The sequence below is a fragment of the Spinacia oleracea genome, chromosome 1 (genome assembly GCF_020520425.1).
Source record: "Spinacia oleracea cultivar Varoflay chromosome 1, BTI_SOV_V1, whole genome shotgun sequence".
NCBI lineage: Eukaryota > Viridiplantae > Streptophyta > Magnoliopsida > Caryophyllales > Amaranthaceae > Spinacia > Spinacia oleracea.
Window position 1 is genome coordinate 115854625 of NC_079487.1, and position 17051 is coordinate 115871675.

The 17051-nt window shown below is 34.6% G+C and overlaps 1 protein-coding gene across 2 annotated transcripts; it reads right to left on the reverse strand.

Annotated features, from left to right (window-relative positions):
* Positions 1-2062: 2062 nt before the first annotated feature.
* LOC110801649 (uncharacterized) lies at positions 2063-13315 on the reverse strand. Of its 2 annotated transcripts, none has more exons than XM_056840974.1 (20): positions 12952-13315; positions 9679-9834; positions 8877-9055; positions 8146-8253; positions 7175-7345; positions 6555-7085; positions 6329-6403; positions 6126-6254; positions 5940-6014; positions 5643-5852; positions 5291-5443; positions 4987-5201; positions 4774-4891; positions 4549-4681; positions 4268-4463; positions 4079-4184; positions 3865-4005; positions 3648-3773; positions 3421-3535; positions 2063-2624 (listed from the first exon to the last, which is right to left on the reverse strand). In XM_056840974.1, exons 1-20 carry the CDS (start codon positions 13148-13150, stop codon positions 2242-2244), a joined length of 3519 nt encoding a protein of 1172 aa, XP_056696952.1. In that variant the 5' UTR covers positions 13151-13315; the 3' UTR covers positions 2063-2241. The 2 variants fall into 2 exon arrangements, with proteins under 2 accessions (XP_056696952.1, XP_056696956.1); XM_056840978.1 differs by having other exon boundaries at positions 9679-9831; positions 12952-13314.
* Positions 13316-17051: the final 3736 nt, after the last annotated feature.

Here is a 17051-nt window from a genome sequence, read left to right on the forward strand (position 1 = left end):
TTTCTTCAATTTCATATATATTAGAGGTCCCTTGTATATACTGATGTTACTTGACTTTCCACGATGGTGTTACTTATACATTGTATTCGATGTTACTTTTCTTATTTTATTGCAGATACATGTTAGAGGTTCCTTGTATAGACTGTGTTATTTGACTTACTTTGTTGTTGTTACTTATACATTGTATTCCTTGTTATTTTTCTTGTTTTATTGCAGTTTCTTCAATTTCATCTTAGATGTTTCTTGTATAGACTGGTGTTACTTGAGTTTATATGCTGGTGTTACTTATACATTATATTCACTGTTACTTTTCTTGTTTTATTGCAGTTACATGTTAGAGGTTCCTTGTACAGACTGGTATTAGTTGACTTTCTATGTTGGTGTTACTTATACATTGTAATCGCTGTTACATTTCTTGTTTTATGGCAGTTTATTCAATTTTCATGTTATAGGTTCCTTGTATAGTCTGGTGTTACTTGACTTTTTAAGCTGTTGTTACTTATACATTGTATTCGTTATTACTTCTTCTTTTTTATTTTTTATTTTATTGCAGGTTCTTCAATTTCATGTTAGAGGTTCTTGTTATAGACAGGTGTTACTTGATTTTCTATGCTGGTGACCTGGTGTTACTTGATTTTCTATGCTGATGTTACTTTTAGTTATTACTACGTACAATTTATTCAATTTCATGTTATAGGTTCCTTCTATAAATTGGTGTTACTTGACTTTTTATGCTGGTGTTACTTATACATTGTAGTCGTCTTTACTTTTCCTCATTACAATTCTAATTAAACTAGGAAACAAATAATATAGCAAGCTAGTGTACGTAAATCTGCCAAACCAAAGAATTTACTTTGAGTTGCCTTATTTCCTTTGCATGATATGTTACACGTAATTGAGATTTCCTTTATCTCGATATGTTTAGGATTCTTAACAAAGAAGTCTAACTCTAAATATAATTCTTGTTGTTGCCGCACATTCACTCGCTGCCGCACACTCACTCGTAGCTAGCTTGTCTGGTGTTTTGGTATGTTCCCAAATCGAGCTCCGATTCCAACCTTCAATATGAGTCCTTGTCGATTTAATTAAGTTGTATTTAATTTCTAACAGTCGGCATATGGAGTAATGAGAAATGGATGAAGTATCGTTGCAGCTGAAGTTTTGCAGGATATTTGAGTATAGTCATATAGGTGGACCAGTTTCCTTACCAACAGATGAACCGGATACTAAAAATTATGTTTATTTTCTTCTCTTTTCAGCTGTTATTAGTCATTAGTCCACGCGTAATTATAATCGAGTGCAAAATATTGATTACTACTTTCTAGTTTCTACTTTAATTTGCCTTTTTCCCTTTCTCTTTTACCATCATTTTCAGATCTATTATTGCATGCAATGACACTCGTGATTTCTAAACAAACAACATACTACCTCTTAGTTTCATTCAAAGGACGAAAGTTACCTAATTAGCTACTCGGTAATAAGGAGTACATGTATGATATTGTAAGACATTGGAGATATAACAGTCGTTTGATTGGACAAAGGAAGTACGACACCCCATAGTCCCCACTATACACCAACGATGTCTTGACCTAGTGGTTAAAACTGGGAGTCTGTGTACGATAGGTCTCAGGTTCGAACCCCCCATCCCCATTTGTAATTTATATTACCCTTGTGGTTCATTCGCACAAAAAAAAAAAAAAAATAGTCCCCACTATACGAGAAACCGTACGCCTTGTGAAGTGCAAATGGTTGGTTAATCGAACTGTGGAATTAAGAACTTCCGACAAATCACAATTTCATGGGTGTCATTGTTCAACCAGATTAGCGAATCTTAAACGCACATAAGCAGAGTAAAGCATAGCTTAGCCATCTGATAAAGACCGAATTAGAAATCTGCAGAGCCATTAATATTTATATGTAAAGCTTCAGAGATTAGGATAAGATTTCTGAGAAGTGAGAAGTCGATTAAATGCTTGCAAAATTGGAAGTTCAGATACATTTCTGATTTTCTGTCCATTACATAATCCTACGTAAAAGAATTGTGTGCGTTGAGTATTGGATGTATGCTGAATAGCAAGTGCAAAACTTTCGACAGAGTTCTGTACATATACTTGGTATAAATCGACAGAAGGAACAATAATACAAAGAAATTTCACGGAAAGAAAGCTTTACGTCATGTAAAAACGCTAATAACTTTGAACATGAATAAGGATGGAGTTGCTGCACAATTTATACAAAATTTCATTGGTGTGACACATTGTCGTCCTGGTTTTTTGTTTTACCACGAAGCATATCAGTAAAATTGCCTCTCATGATCCGTTTAAATCTTGTGTCTTCTGCAGCAGGGGGTGGGGATGGCTGAGGGGGCTCACTTATTTCCGCCATAGAATCTAGAGTTTCCTTCTTGCCTAGTAACCCACCTTCACCAAAAAGGCTTGTAACTGAAGAAGCAATTCCAAGATGAGCACCCATTGCCTTACTAATAGCATCAAAGGCCCCACCAGATCTTTCTTTCATTACGATCTCTAGTGCCTCCTTGTGTGCTGGATCAAGTGAATCATGATCCTTTACTAGATTTTGAATAGCAGGTAAAAGGTAGTCTCGGACACTAGCAGCAGAAAGATCTGAACAAAGAAAATTACTTTGGTCACCACAGAGACGATTGTATAAACTAGAACTAGTTAAAAGATAAAATAGATAGCATTAAGGAAGTACCACAATTAAGAACTCTAACTATTAGTAGTATAACTATAGCCCATAAACAATCTAAGGAATTCAGATATTTATTTTCACTTTTCAAAGCCTGCATAATTTGGAATAGTATTTAGCTTTGCATCTACTTTATAAGTAGGTGTAGCAGTAACACCTTGGTGATGTTTTGGGAAGCTTAATATGCTACATTGATGTAATTGAAATAGGTTAAAGAAAATATCTCAAACGAAAATCTCTCCAACTAGCTCTCCACTCTGTCTTTCTACTCCTATTTCTCTACAAGACATCTCAAGAGCCCCCTCTAAAAAACACCAATAAGTGTCTCTCCATATACTTACAACTAATTGTAGTGTCATAAAAATTAAAGAGTCATGTACACATGTCATGCTATGGTAGATAGAACTAGCTCTCCAAGCTACTCAACAGCCACTCAAGATACCGGGTAGAGTTGGCTCTTAGCTAGCTCTTCTTTTTCCTCTCCTTCGAGAGCTACTTTGAGAGTCACTCCAAGAGCCCCAATGTACATACTCTAGAGGCCTCTAGCAATATGAACATTTGAAGGTTCCTGGAGTTAATTCTTAGACATGTTGAAGCATTCATGAGATAAGCAATGGTAGAGCTAACAAATAATGTCAGCATCCAATGGACATAAATCTCTCAAAGTTAAACAAAAGAAAACAGAAGTTGTTCCCAAAGTCATGAACAAACCTGTAGCATCTAAAGCACGAATTGCCTCACAAAATGTATCAGCTCTCTCACGACGACGCGTGACATCACTTGTAGGAACAGGAGATGCTGTGAATTGGAAAATCTTAGACAAAAGATGTATATCATGTCAAGGACACAAATGAGAAAAGTATGCGCCCAACCATAAAGGCATAAAGTCAAATTCATTTATGTGAAAGAAATGGAAGTTGTAAAATGTAATTAAGGATATAGTCTCTAAGTTTATCTGTCGTATGGGGTACAGCAACCACTAATGCACGGACTACGGCAATCATTGCTTCTTGAGATCCATCGTCCAAGAAAGCATCCATTTGAATGCATATTTTGTCAACAATCTGAACAGTTCAGTTTGCAATAAGCTAAATTCACAGCATGGCAGTTTGATAAAAAAAATAAAGCAGAAACAAAAAGCAAATTCAGATATACCATATCGCTCTTAAAATGTTGAGCAACAGAGCCAAATGCATCTATGCTGGAATACTTGACACTCAGGTTCTGGTCAGAACCAAGTGTGACAAGGGCTGGAAGAAGATGAGTTGAGACCAATTTTGCATCAATATAAGGAACCTACAGCAAATATGAGTTAGTAACAGTTGTAAACTATGTCACTAACGGACAAACCTAGAAGAATGTGACCCACCAAAACTCTCAGCAAGTTCGCAGCACTAATCTTCATATCGATGTTGAAACTAACAACCATCTCCCATAAGATATTAAATATCATGCTATGGTGCTCTGAGAAGGTGCTGTAACAGAGGAAACATACAGGTCAATAAAGTACAAGCATAGCAAAAGCCAAACTCGGTTCACTTCATTGCTATTTACAAACCAGAGAAAGCGGACAGCGTCAACTATTTCGGCATGTAGTCTGTGTGGTTCGTCAGAAGTATCTTGAACTAAGAGCTTTTTGAGATATTCTTCCAATTGTTGACGCTTGCTAGGAGCACCAAAAACGCCTGCCAATAGCAATGGCAGAACACACATGGTAGCAAGTCTCTCCATCACTGAACTGTGTGGTTTCAAACCTGCAATGGAATGACAATATAAGCTCCTAAATGATGCTACGGCATTACAACTGACAGCAGATAAGAAACCAAGCAAACAAAAGACCTTCAATCTTTGGCTGAATGGAAGACGGGAAGAATGTTAGATCAGCATTGTCACCAATTGATATCAAGAAAACTGGCAGCATTATGTGTGTCAGATAACAATCTCCGTATTGTTCAGATACAGCCAACAAAAACTGCAAAACAAATATTACATTATGAACAGGACAAGAAAAAATTTCCATGAGTTGGATTGCAACATCAAACAATGTATAAACTACAAGCGAACCTTCACAATCCGATTTCTTAGACTATCTTCTTTCTGGGGCAACAAACAGGCAAGCTGTATTAAATGGGGGAGACATTCCATGTGCATCCACTCAAATGCAGACCATTCCACTTGACCCCTGTTCAAAAATTGTTTCAGTACAAAAGATGTGATGAGATCATGGTTCAAATTTATGAATAAGGAAAAAGAGAGAACAGTCAAAGGAAAGCATACCGAGCATATAGTTGCAGCAGGGATTCGGACAATAACATCCCTGCGGATTCTGAAGCAGAAGAAAATGGACATGTCTCAATTGTTTTGTGGTTCACGTATGGAAGCAATGCTGATAGCATCCTTAACAGAACATCAATGTTCCAACGCTCACGTTCACCCAAGACATGTAGATGTGACTCAAGAGAACCTTCAACCCCTGAAAGGGGTGGGCAATGCTGAGGTTTTATAGAAAGAGTCATTAACCAGGCAAGCGAATACAGCTGAATACAAAAGCGGAAAACAATAGGTTATGAGACCAACATACCTCCGCAGAGCTTATGATATGTGAGAGCAAGACGCTTAATATGTGGTCCAACTTGTTTCCCCATTTGACCAAAGCAGGAACTAACTCCTTTAGTGTAGCGTCCACAACAGCTCCAGCAGGGTCACAGACTAATTGGAACATCAGTTCCTCAACCTATCAATGCACAAAAAGAAACATTGGAGAGACATATATTGGGTTAATTTTGTTACTCAACATGCTACAACTACGGGACGAGGCTTCACACCCTAGATCATGTTTCATCAACCTCGCTCTAAAGCTTACATTTTGGCCAATTCTGCCAAGTCACAATTCTTCTCCATGATGGCCTCGGAACATATGTAGTGAGGCTGACCTTGAAATATTTCTCCGTATCGGGAAAGAGTGGAAGCAACAATGCCAGATTGTGAGCGGCAGCTTCACGGACAACTGTTGCAGAATCTTCAACTAGTTGTTGCACAATAGACAGGATCAAAGAATCACGTATCTCAGGGCGAACAAATCCTGCAAGCTCTCCACATGATTGAGCAACGAGCAGCCTACGCTCCTCATTTTTGTGATTAATCTTCAAAATAAAATTTTAGACATGTAAACACATTAGATGCATGTTATAAGGACTCTAATTAATTAATCATAATATAATGCGGCTTACCTGTTCCCAGCATTGAGGAAGCAATTCTGTCTCCGTTCTCATCTCGCCTACATTCTTAGCCAGATTAACACAAGCCTGCAGGAAAAAAAGGAGACTTCATCGGATCAGAAGAAACTTCCTCATTTTTAGTTATTCTAGTCTTTTTTGTCTTAAAGTACTCCAAAAGAGTAGAGCAGTAATACATACATCCATTATAATTCTTCTTTGTTGTTCATCAGGACGCTTGATTAAATTAAACAGTGTATGGGTCAAAGAGTCCCGTGTGGTGCTATCTGGATGGCGCTCAATTGCACACATTATTAAGGGGAGAAGCTCCTGTAGGACGAATAACAATAGATTAGTGTGATCTACCTGAAAAATAGATGCCAAGCTATATAGTAAGAAGAAACCTCTCGGTGTTGTATAAGAACATATGGAGCAATCTTTGGGAGTGCATCAGCAAGAATCTGGACTGTCTCCAAACTCTGCAGGACAAATGAAATCTTATCTTGTTATGAATTATGATACATGCTACATCACAAAATCATACGAAGACAAATCATACAAAGACCATAAGCTGTAAGACGGGATTTCAGGTTTGCATGCCTAATCAGAGTAAAGGAGCAGGAAACTTGCCATCTTTTCTGAAGCAGGCGCTGGATTTGTGTTCTCTGCTTTGAAGAAAGGATTTCTATCCATAACTGGAAGTTTATCCCCACGAATTTCCACGTTTGTGGGGCTTCCAGTTTCATGAGAAATACCGTTATTCTGGACTCTATTCTCTTGATCATTTAACATCTCAGCTGTAAGAGACTCTTCGTTTTCAGCTTTCAGAACCTCAACTTCAGAGGCTCCGTGGACTTGCTCGGATAGAGCTGTTTCACCATGAGGGATTTCAACACCTATTACCTCTTTCTGAACAATCTCCTCAGGTATAGTTGAATCATAAACGGTACTAGCTAAAGATGTTTCTGCCTCTCCTGTGTCCATAAGATTGGTTTCTTTTCTGGGGTTTTCAAAAGAATGTGGCTGAGGATGATCAACATTACTCCTTGTACTTTTTCCAGATTGCCAACCTTCAATGTGCATTTTAAGCGAAGTTATCTCCACTCTGCAGTCATTAAGTTCTTTTCTTTGGCTCTCAGACAACTGCTTCATTTTTTGCACCTGATTGCATATAGCAGCATAAATTCCCCTGATAGAAAAAAAATATAACCATTTTAAGCACCCACAAATAATTAAGATTTTGGCAATACCAAAATATCCTTCTCCTTCACTTCCTTCTGTAAGCTATCGATTGATTTTGTTAAAGCTGTTATTTGATCATCAGCTACTTCTTTGTTCCTCAGCAAGCAATCCTTCTCATGGCTCAGCTTCTCATTCTCCTTAAACAATGACTCCTTTTCCTTAAGCATTGCAATTTTCTCCTGCAGAAAACAATTCATATCAGATTGCACCTTTAACTAAAATAGCTCAGTGATGATCCATGACAGATGCTAGGGAAATCTTTCTGGCGCACACTACCAGGTGAAATTGTTGTCAAGCTTCTTACAACCATACTTCACCAATGGCTGACCAAATATAAGCTACAATAACCTCCGCCTATGCCACAACTTGGATTAATACTTACACAACCGAGTTCACTTCAGAAACATCCCAGCGTCTTCGCTCAATGTTACACTAGAAGATGGGTCTCTACTAGAGATGAGGAAATATGGATATCTAGTGAAAGCAGCGTTTAAATACACCTTTTCTTCAAATCATGCAGTTTGGCTTTTCTGCTAATCACATATATCCAAGGTTCAGAAAATGAACTAACTAGAAGATATACTTTATTGCTCCAAAGCTGTGAACCTAAAAGGCAGTTTTCTTGAATTTCCCCATAATTTATACTCTATTTTCTCTGAGAAGGACGACACATAAAGATGCTTATACATTCCAAATAAGAAAGACAGAGAAGTAGGGAAGACATAATGATGAAAATCTACCAACATTCTACCACCAGAAAGAAGTTTGTATATTTATTGCAAAATATGAAAGGAAATGACTTAAGGAGTCCTCCAAACACACAAGCAAAACTACAGGAAGAAATGCTTATTAGGTAGTGCTTTTAGATCTTAGGAGGTTAGAGATACTTCATTTAAGAAATAAGATGATCGTGTAAAGCTGACAAATAGTCAGATGTATAACAAATCTGAACAAGTGTAGGATTGTATCTTAGACGTACCTCAGCAGCCTCTTCAGTGGACGAAAGGTACTGATAATAATAATGACGCAAAGCATCCGGCACGCATGCTGGTGAATTTGGCCAAGCATCCAGGTTTTGGTCTGTCACCTGCAGGCCAATATCTGTTTATAAGACAAGTAGTAACTTCCATCCAGCTCATATAAGTAGCCTACAATCAAGTGAATCTAGAAACGGGATCAAATTCAGAAGCAGGCTTATGTTAATTTATCAGAGTATCCAACATGAGGATCTCCCTAAAAGTTGTATCATTAATATACAAAAAGCAGTAAGCACCAAGTTAAGCATGACTCAAGCGTACTAACCCATGGTTAATCACTAAATTACAGCACACATATCACCGCCTAAATGGATAAATAAACAACACCGACAAGGAACTCTGGCTCTATTCCACGCCCCAGACCAAAAGGGACTGGATCCCAGATTGCACGTCAACCCTGCAGGGTGCTAGACTCAAGCCCTTCAAAACTTCATTTTATAGTTTGGTTGAAAGGGTAAATATGATAACAAATTAGAAAAAATTCCTCAACCGAATTTCTTAAGGATTTAGAAGAGGCCATCTATAAGAACAGTCTCCATAACCCAAAGACATACACAATAACTATCCCCAAAAATGGAAGGAAAATAATCAAAACATTCCAATCAGAGACCCAAGATAAGCAGGGACTGAAAATCAAGAAGAAACACAAACAAAATCTTAAAGTTTACATTACCTCTTCATAGAATGTCATTGCAGTCAGACGATACCCTGCCAAGAGTAAGTATTCCTTCACAGCACAGTTAAGATCTTGTCTTTCGTTATCCTTCACAGGTCCTAAGTTTGACAGCGTGGTGCCGTTCTTCTGTCTTCTTATATCAAGAGATGGGTCAAAAGAAACACTTCCATTTGTACCTGCAGAAAATGGTACAAAGCTCCGTGAATACTGGAAAGCATGAAAAAGAAAAAGGGACTCAATAGGACATCACATAGCTTCCCAGTTCTAATATCAGCAAATGTATCATAAACAAAGCAGAATATCTACAAACACAAAAGAGAAAGCACGGACTACAGCTTTACGTCAAAAGATCAAGACTAGAAAAGGCAGAATCATTAATAAACTGATTCTGCAGATTTTGAGCTCCAGTATTGTTGGCACTTTGCAGTCATTAGTTCACACGACACTGTCCACATTCATATTGGTAAAAGGCATTAAACTATTGTAGTACATTAATATTTGTAAAATTCCCCATGCATTAAACTACAACATAATTGTTTGACCAACTCAATTTACCAACTAGTATTAACATGTGCATCCAAGTCTGAATTTTGACAACATCAAATTATAACTTAGTACATCCACTAAGATTACATGAGCAACTTACGACTCAAAAGTAGTGGGACATAATGAACAGCACCAGGTAAGGGCTCTAGGAGAAGAAGCTCTCCGGGTACTTTTTAGATGCTCTATTTGAATTTGAAACCTCTATAGTTATGATCAAAGAAGAGTCAATAATCTAAGCATCATTGAGACTTACTGTTGACTTCAAGTGATGAAACTTCCGCTTTCTTCTGCAATTCTTCCTTCAATTTTGAAATGTCTTCTTGAGCTAACCGAAGTTCATACTCACATAATGACAATTTTTCATGTAGTGCTTGTTTCTCTTCCAACAAACTCTGAGGATCTGCAACTGCTTTGAGACAAACAAACAAAAAAAGCAGTTATAACTTTCTTACATGCAAAGACAAGGCACATTAAAGTCTCAGTTAACTTCGAGCATTTTCCCTCCCTAGACCAATGACAATAGGTGAATTAGAGCACATGTAAAACGCACTAATGTAACTTTACTAATTTTAAGCACATCAGCTATCATGATATGCATATTAATATTGCCTATAACCTCCTTAACGTCTGTAGGGATCATCGTTTTAGACATGGAAAAGTTGGATATACAAAGTAGGGAGTATATACTTTTCTAGTTCAGTGAGTATCATAACATGACCAATAGCTTCGTATATAATAATCATATTTTACACCCATCACCTAAAGACTTATCAGGGTTACAACATGTTGGCTAAAAATTCTAAAGCCATATACTCATTATTTTATTGGACTACGAGAATCCGGAATGCCCCTACTTACTTCCAAACTTTTCACCGAGTTGCAACAATAAAAGAAACATAACATGGGCATCTAGACTATGAAGAGGTGTTGATTTTGAAAAGGAACGATTTAAAGAATGTGCGAGGGTGAGAAGAAGATCAAACAAAAAAATGGATCATTGTAAGATTTGGCCCATCTAAAGCTTATCTTATAGCATGACTCAGGATGCAAATTTCGAGAGATGGGCTTGCTTCATCTCTTTCATTTATTGTATGTATTTCAGTTGGCCTGCGGCACCCCCCCCCCCCCCCACACACACACACACACAATAGTTCGGAACTTCGGATTGACCCTTAGTGTTAAGTGGTGCTGCAAGCTTAACGTTAACATTTTGCTTTCAACTTTTAGTACTTCTAATATGATAGTATAGTGTTTTCAGTCTCATAATACAGTGTGAGTTGTAATCTTGGGTTAGAGATACAGGGTTGTGACTGAAAATTTCCTCCAAAATTGGCTGATTTTCATCCTTTTTAGTGTCTCTGATGATAAGAATAGGCTGGAATGGATACGGAACAGAAGTAAAATTTACCAAATTTCCAAGCATGCTTGTTCCCTGTCATATTGCTGGATCCATAGTGGCTAAGATAAACTTTACCCTTTTCTCTCATCCTTTCATTTCCAATAAAATTATAACAATCAAGTTATTGATGTTACAGAATCTTCTCAAATCTGACAAAGTTGATATTCCAAATACTTCCTCTGTTTTTAATAGTCGCAACGTTTGGAATTTTTACACTATTCAAATATTCTACTTTGACTATTGTCGGTGATTTATACGTAAGATAAAACATATTCATGTGGGGTCTTGTTAGTTCGTCTCCATGTGTATTTTCAAAATATCAACTCTTATAATTTTTGCTTAAAGATATTAATGATCAAAGTTGTGCATTGGCATGTGTGAAAGAGACCAACGTTGCGAGTAAAAGTAAACGGAGGAAATATATTAAAACAAATCTAACAAGATCCCACATAAATATCTTATTTTCCATAGGCTAATGAGAATTCATGGTCAAAGTTTTCAAATTTTGACCTAAAGAATTGCAATGAGGCAATCTTTTAGGGACAGAGGGAGTATTATTTTTGAACCATTTGTTTTGTTACATATTCTTTTTAAACTACTTTACTGTATACGGAATAATCACTCCTAGTTGATTTATTTTTGTACTAACTTTTTTATTCCATTTTTTATAGAGATCCTTTGAATAAAAATTAATTGAAGGTATCATAAAAAAAAATATCCTCCTATTTTTTTCAAAATTTATCAAACTTTTTTCATCTTGTTTCTATCCTATTTTTAAGCAAACTATTCAGCACGATACAATAATTTCTTTATTTACATTTACTTCTTTGTTCGTATTTTGAAGAAAATAAAAAGAGACGGAAGGAATAATACTACTACGTATATGATTTATGGAACTTCCTTTACATATTTTCTCCTAATAATTTGGATTCATCTATAACTAACTACTCCGGTAACTTATAACTGTTGACATGTCTAATTGTTTAGTTCAAAATACAAATAAAGGTGGCAATTAAGGCTTTCGGTTCTAGTCTGGGTCAGGAGATTTCCAATTCATCTTTTGGTCAGGTTGGTTGACTTGGTTCTTGTCCGGGTGATGGGTATAGGTTAGTTCAAATTGGTCCATCTTAATCATGTCAATTTTTGATCTATTGAACATTACAAATTAACTTTTGTTTAAACTATATTGCATTCCAGCAACTTGGTTAGGGTACAATTCCTCTTTGGCTCGAGTCCACTCAGGTTTTTTGCCGGGTCATCATTTCCAGGACAAAATCAAGTTTCAGTTCGGCTTAACTTTGTCAGATCAATATATAACTATACTACTTTACCTTGTGTTTGTTTTACTTTAAAACAAATATACATATTATACTATGCAAAGTTAGTTAATGTGAACGATTTGATTAGACAACTTTAAATTTTATAATATATATTTCATCAACATTTTCCTAATATCACAAGTCAAATTCCATTTTAGTTTGCTCAACTTTACTTTAGTATAGCCACAGTTTCATTGCCTTAAGGCTTACCGTTCTAGTATCCTCCATCAAGTTGAATGTTAAATACAGAGTACAAAATTAACTCCGTACCTTCTAATTCTTTTTAGAGCATTGCACATTCTGATCATTATTACGTGTCAAGAATTGTTCATTTCAACCTAATCAATTCAAGTTAGATATCAAACACGCACCTAAGTCTGACGCTTACTAACTCAGGTATGTCTCCAAGAACTACTATCACTACGAAATCAAGCCTGCATATGAAGCTACTTCCAGATTGCCACCAAAATGTAGCACATCAATTTCTACCAACAAATAAGCAAACAATATCGATCAAAATCAAGCAATGAGAGAAGACATTAGATTCAATTGTTAAATTTAATTACTAGTATGCAAATTTCAATTCAATTCTTCCAGCTAATCAGCTACTACGGAATAAGAAAGATTAAGGGGTTAAGCTTATGCTTCGCCTAAAATAAGGATTAAATTCATTCTCATTGCCGCCATTTATTAACACCAATCAAACGAGCTGTTCTAATCGATATATTTTGATACTTATAACCAAAAAGAAACCAGAATAGATCAAATCAAAACAGAAATCTCGAAATGAAAAAAAAAATTGAAAAACCTCGGAGAGAATTGAAGCGAGAGATTTGATCAGGAGGGAATAGTGAAGGATCAGCGAAATACTCCTTGAGCCGAATAGCTTGAGCATCTCTACCATCATCAAGAAGCTCGTGAAGTAGCTCAAAAGCAGACAACAAGTAGTTCTCTTCTAATAGAAAGTTCACCACACAATTGCACAGCGATGATCTCTCTACATCCATCTTCGTCGCCAATCTCTCTCTATCTTTCTCTCTCCTGATTTATTGATGAGAATCTGCCATTGATGCTGATCGAAGCTTCATCCGAGAAAAATCGATCTGAGAATATAATAATTTGCGAGTGTGTTGATTTTTTGCTTATGTGTTTGTGCAGCGGATGATTTGATGATCTGGTTATAAAACTACGGCGTACTTATTTACCCCGAGCGTTGTCCCGAGTAGTACATTGACAACGCGCGGATGGTGCAGGGGCCTGCACGTAGATCTACGTGCACCTGCACCAAAATGCAAAAACATTAAAAGAAAACGAAAAAGAACATAACAAACTAAAGAGAAAGAACATAATAAAGTAAATGAAAAGAACATTAACTAAAACCTAAAAAGAACACTAATGCTAAAAAACTAAAGAAAATATACAAAAATGAAAATAACATATTCTCTCTCCTGATAAACTATAAAAAGAACAATTATTTTTCAAAAAGAACATCGTGTGAAAAATACAACAGAAAAACAAAAAAAAAAATATTATCGATAATGTTATTAAATATTAAAAAACATAAATAAGTTAAAAAGAACACAAAATAATTAAAAAAAAGAACAACAACTTTTTTACAAAACAGAAGAAAAAAGAACAAAACACATGGAAAAGAACAACATTTTCTTTTTCCTTATCAAACAAAAGAACAGAATGAAAGGGACGAAAAGAACAACAAATCTATGTTCTTTTATTAGTTGTATTTGTTCTTTTCAAACCACTTAGTGTTCTAATTAAAAAGACGAAAACGACGATATTTTGATGCACTTAAAACTAGATCTATATTTTTATTTAAATGTATTTTTGTTCTTATCCCACGCATCAGAACTATGTTCTTTTATTAAGTGTTATTTGATCTATTCAAACGATTTTATGTTCTAATTAAAAAGACGAAACGAAGATTTTTTGATGCACTTAAAACTAAATCTATATTTTTTTAAAAAGTATTTTTTGTTCTTTTACCACAAATCGGACTATGTTCTTTTTTAAGTGTTATTTGTTCTTTTCAAACCATTATATGTTCTTTTTTAACAATCTATGTACGTTGATATAAAAGAACAAACTATGTTGATTTAAAAGAACAAACTATGTTGATGACACAGTAAAAGTAAAGTTGTGAAAAGAACATAACAACTTGAAAAAGAACATTAGAGGAAAGAACAAGGAAACGTACCTTAATCACTTGATCAACATGTATCAGGAACATCAATATCTTTTAATAAATCTTAAAAAACTGATCTCAATCATCGGAAAATATCACGCTCTCCAGAGATTCTCTTGCTTCGAAAACTAACCAAATTGAACTAGTGTTTTTTCTTAATTCACTCATTTTCAACAAACAAGAAACATTCAGAAGGAATTTTAGAGAGAGAATAAGGAGAAAATGTTTTTTTTACTCTATCACTCACCATCTAACTCTTTCTCTTTCAAAAAATCTCTCTTATGTTGAGAGAATATAAATCATCTTCTCTTTCTCTCTCTAAAATGTATTTATAAAATGACTAATGGTTATGACTCATAAGTACAATGATTATATATATATATTTGCTGAAAAATAGAAAATGAACAAATAGGAAGTAAAATCAAATAATTGAAGAACAAAGAAGGAGAAAGGAAAAATTGTTAAAGAGTGCATAATGAGAACTGTGCACGTGTTTTTATTTTGTTATTTTAACAGGGTATTATAAAAAGAACAAATGGAAAGACTAAAAGAACAAATATAGAGACTAAAAGGAACAAGTCAAGTACTTTGTCCCACAATAACATATGATTCAGAATCATCATTTTCATCATTCTGTTATGAATTATCAAGCACATTATTCTTAATATCTGAAAAAAATAATAGGTTAACATGTATAAAAACAAGAAAAAGAACGCAATCAAAGAAACAAAGGATAAATAAAAAGTAACAAGAAAAATAACACAATAAAATAAAAAGAACAAGTTATGAAACGCAAATAAAATTGAAAATAATAAAAAAGAAGAACACAGTAAAATAAAAGAACAAATTATGAAACGCAAATGGTCTATTTTTCTACTATAATGAAACTGTTCTTTTAATACGAGCATAATGAAACTGTTCTTTTAATACGAACATATGTTCCTTTAATAGGTAAAAATGTTCTTTTCTGGGAAAAAAATCGTAATTACGTAATCAAAATCTTCAAAATCAACGATTTCAACAAAATCAGCGTGTTATTACATAATTTGATTCATTAAAATCATCAAATTCATCAAAACACGATTATTACACAATCAAAATCATCAACATAGTCAAAATCATCAAAAACACAATTATTACAAAATCAAAATCATCAAAACATACCATTTATTATTACAAAATTGAAAAATTACCTCCCAAAATCAGATTACCAGCTGCAGAATTCAGGTTTGAAGAAGAAAAATCAATTTAATTTGATGTTGAAGCAGAAAAATCAACGAATTTTTGGGGATTTTCATTACTTTCTCTCTCTAAAACCCATTTAAGAAAACCTAGTTCACACTTTCTCTCTCCTCTTCATAGTTTGAATTCAAAATATAAAACCCAGAAGAATATATATCGCAAAAATAACAACGAATCAAATAAAAACGCGATAAACATAGCTGAAAAGAACAGAGCCTTTAATGTTCTTTTGTTTAGGGGAATTGTTCTTTTGTTCAAGGGCATTGTTCTTTTTTCTGGGAATTTAATAAAAACGCGCGTTTTATGTTTAATGTTGGTCGTTTTGATCCCGGTGCACCTAGAGCTACGTGCACACGCCTGTACCATCCAATTTGCGGTACATTGAAGGTTGATATTAATTTTTTATTTTAAAATAAATTTGGCACAATTGTTATTATATGCTCATAAATATTTATTAATAAATTTATTTATAATAAGTTAAAGAAAAAATTTGTTAGATTACAATTTTCACTAAGATTAGTTGTTGTACCGTATGCTCGATCCACAAAATATACAAATTTATTTTGTAGAAATGTTACGTATAAGACGGACATTTACAAACGTTAAATGCTAGAAATGCAATGCTAAAGTCCGATTTGCATGTAATTAATAATATGAAAAATCATACATACGTTAATATTTGTGTCATTGATATTGTAGTATTCCACAAGCAACATTGATAGGAGAGATGAGAAGAGAGCGGAGGAAAGTTAGGTTAGAAAGAATGACGGGCGAAATTCGGTGAAACGAGTTATTGGGTTCCCAACAAAAGGAAGGAAGAAAGGGGAAAAAAAAGGAGACAAATGGGAGCAAGATGACCGAGGGTATAATTGTCACCATACTATTAATAAGAGTAAGATAAAAAAAACTAAGGCACAAAATGAGGGGCAGAATAGTAATTGCACTATTAGGTGAATAATAATAGAAGCTCAATAAGTGTTAGGATTTAGTTTTACTTGATTGGTACTCGGTATAAAACTTTATTTTTTCTAAGAGTTACTTAATTGGTACTGTGTGTAAAACTTTATTTTTTCTAATTCAAACATAAGAAATTTCTTATTTTATCAATTATTACAAATTGAATAACAAAAAATATGTATTTTTGGAAAAATACACAACTGGTTAGCTAAAGAAGTAGTGCAACAGTTAACTTTTTTATGTTTGATCTGAGTAATTAAGAAAGATTAAGTGAAAATTTATACGAAGTACTTCGTAATAGTTTATGATTCAAATATATATTGGGCATTAAAGTTTTACCCCCTCCGTCCCACATTAGTTGTTACACTTAACTTAGCACAAAGTTTTAGGTGATAAGTGGTTATGGTTGTGGTTATTAATTTGTTATTTTATTGAAAAGGTAGATGTGATAGGAGTTAGGCCCTGTTCGGTTAACCTTATTTCCACTTATTTCAGGAAAAATAAGTTCA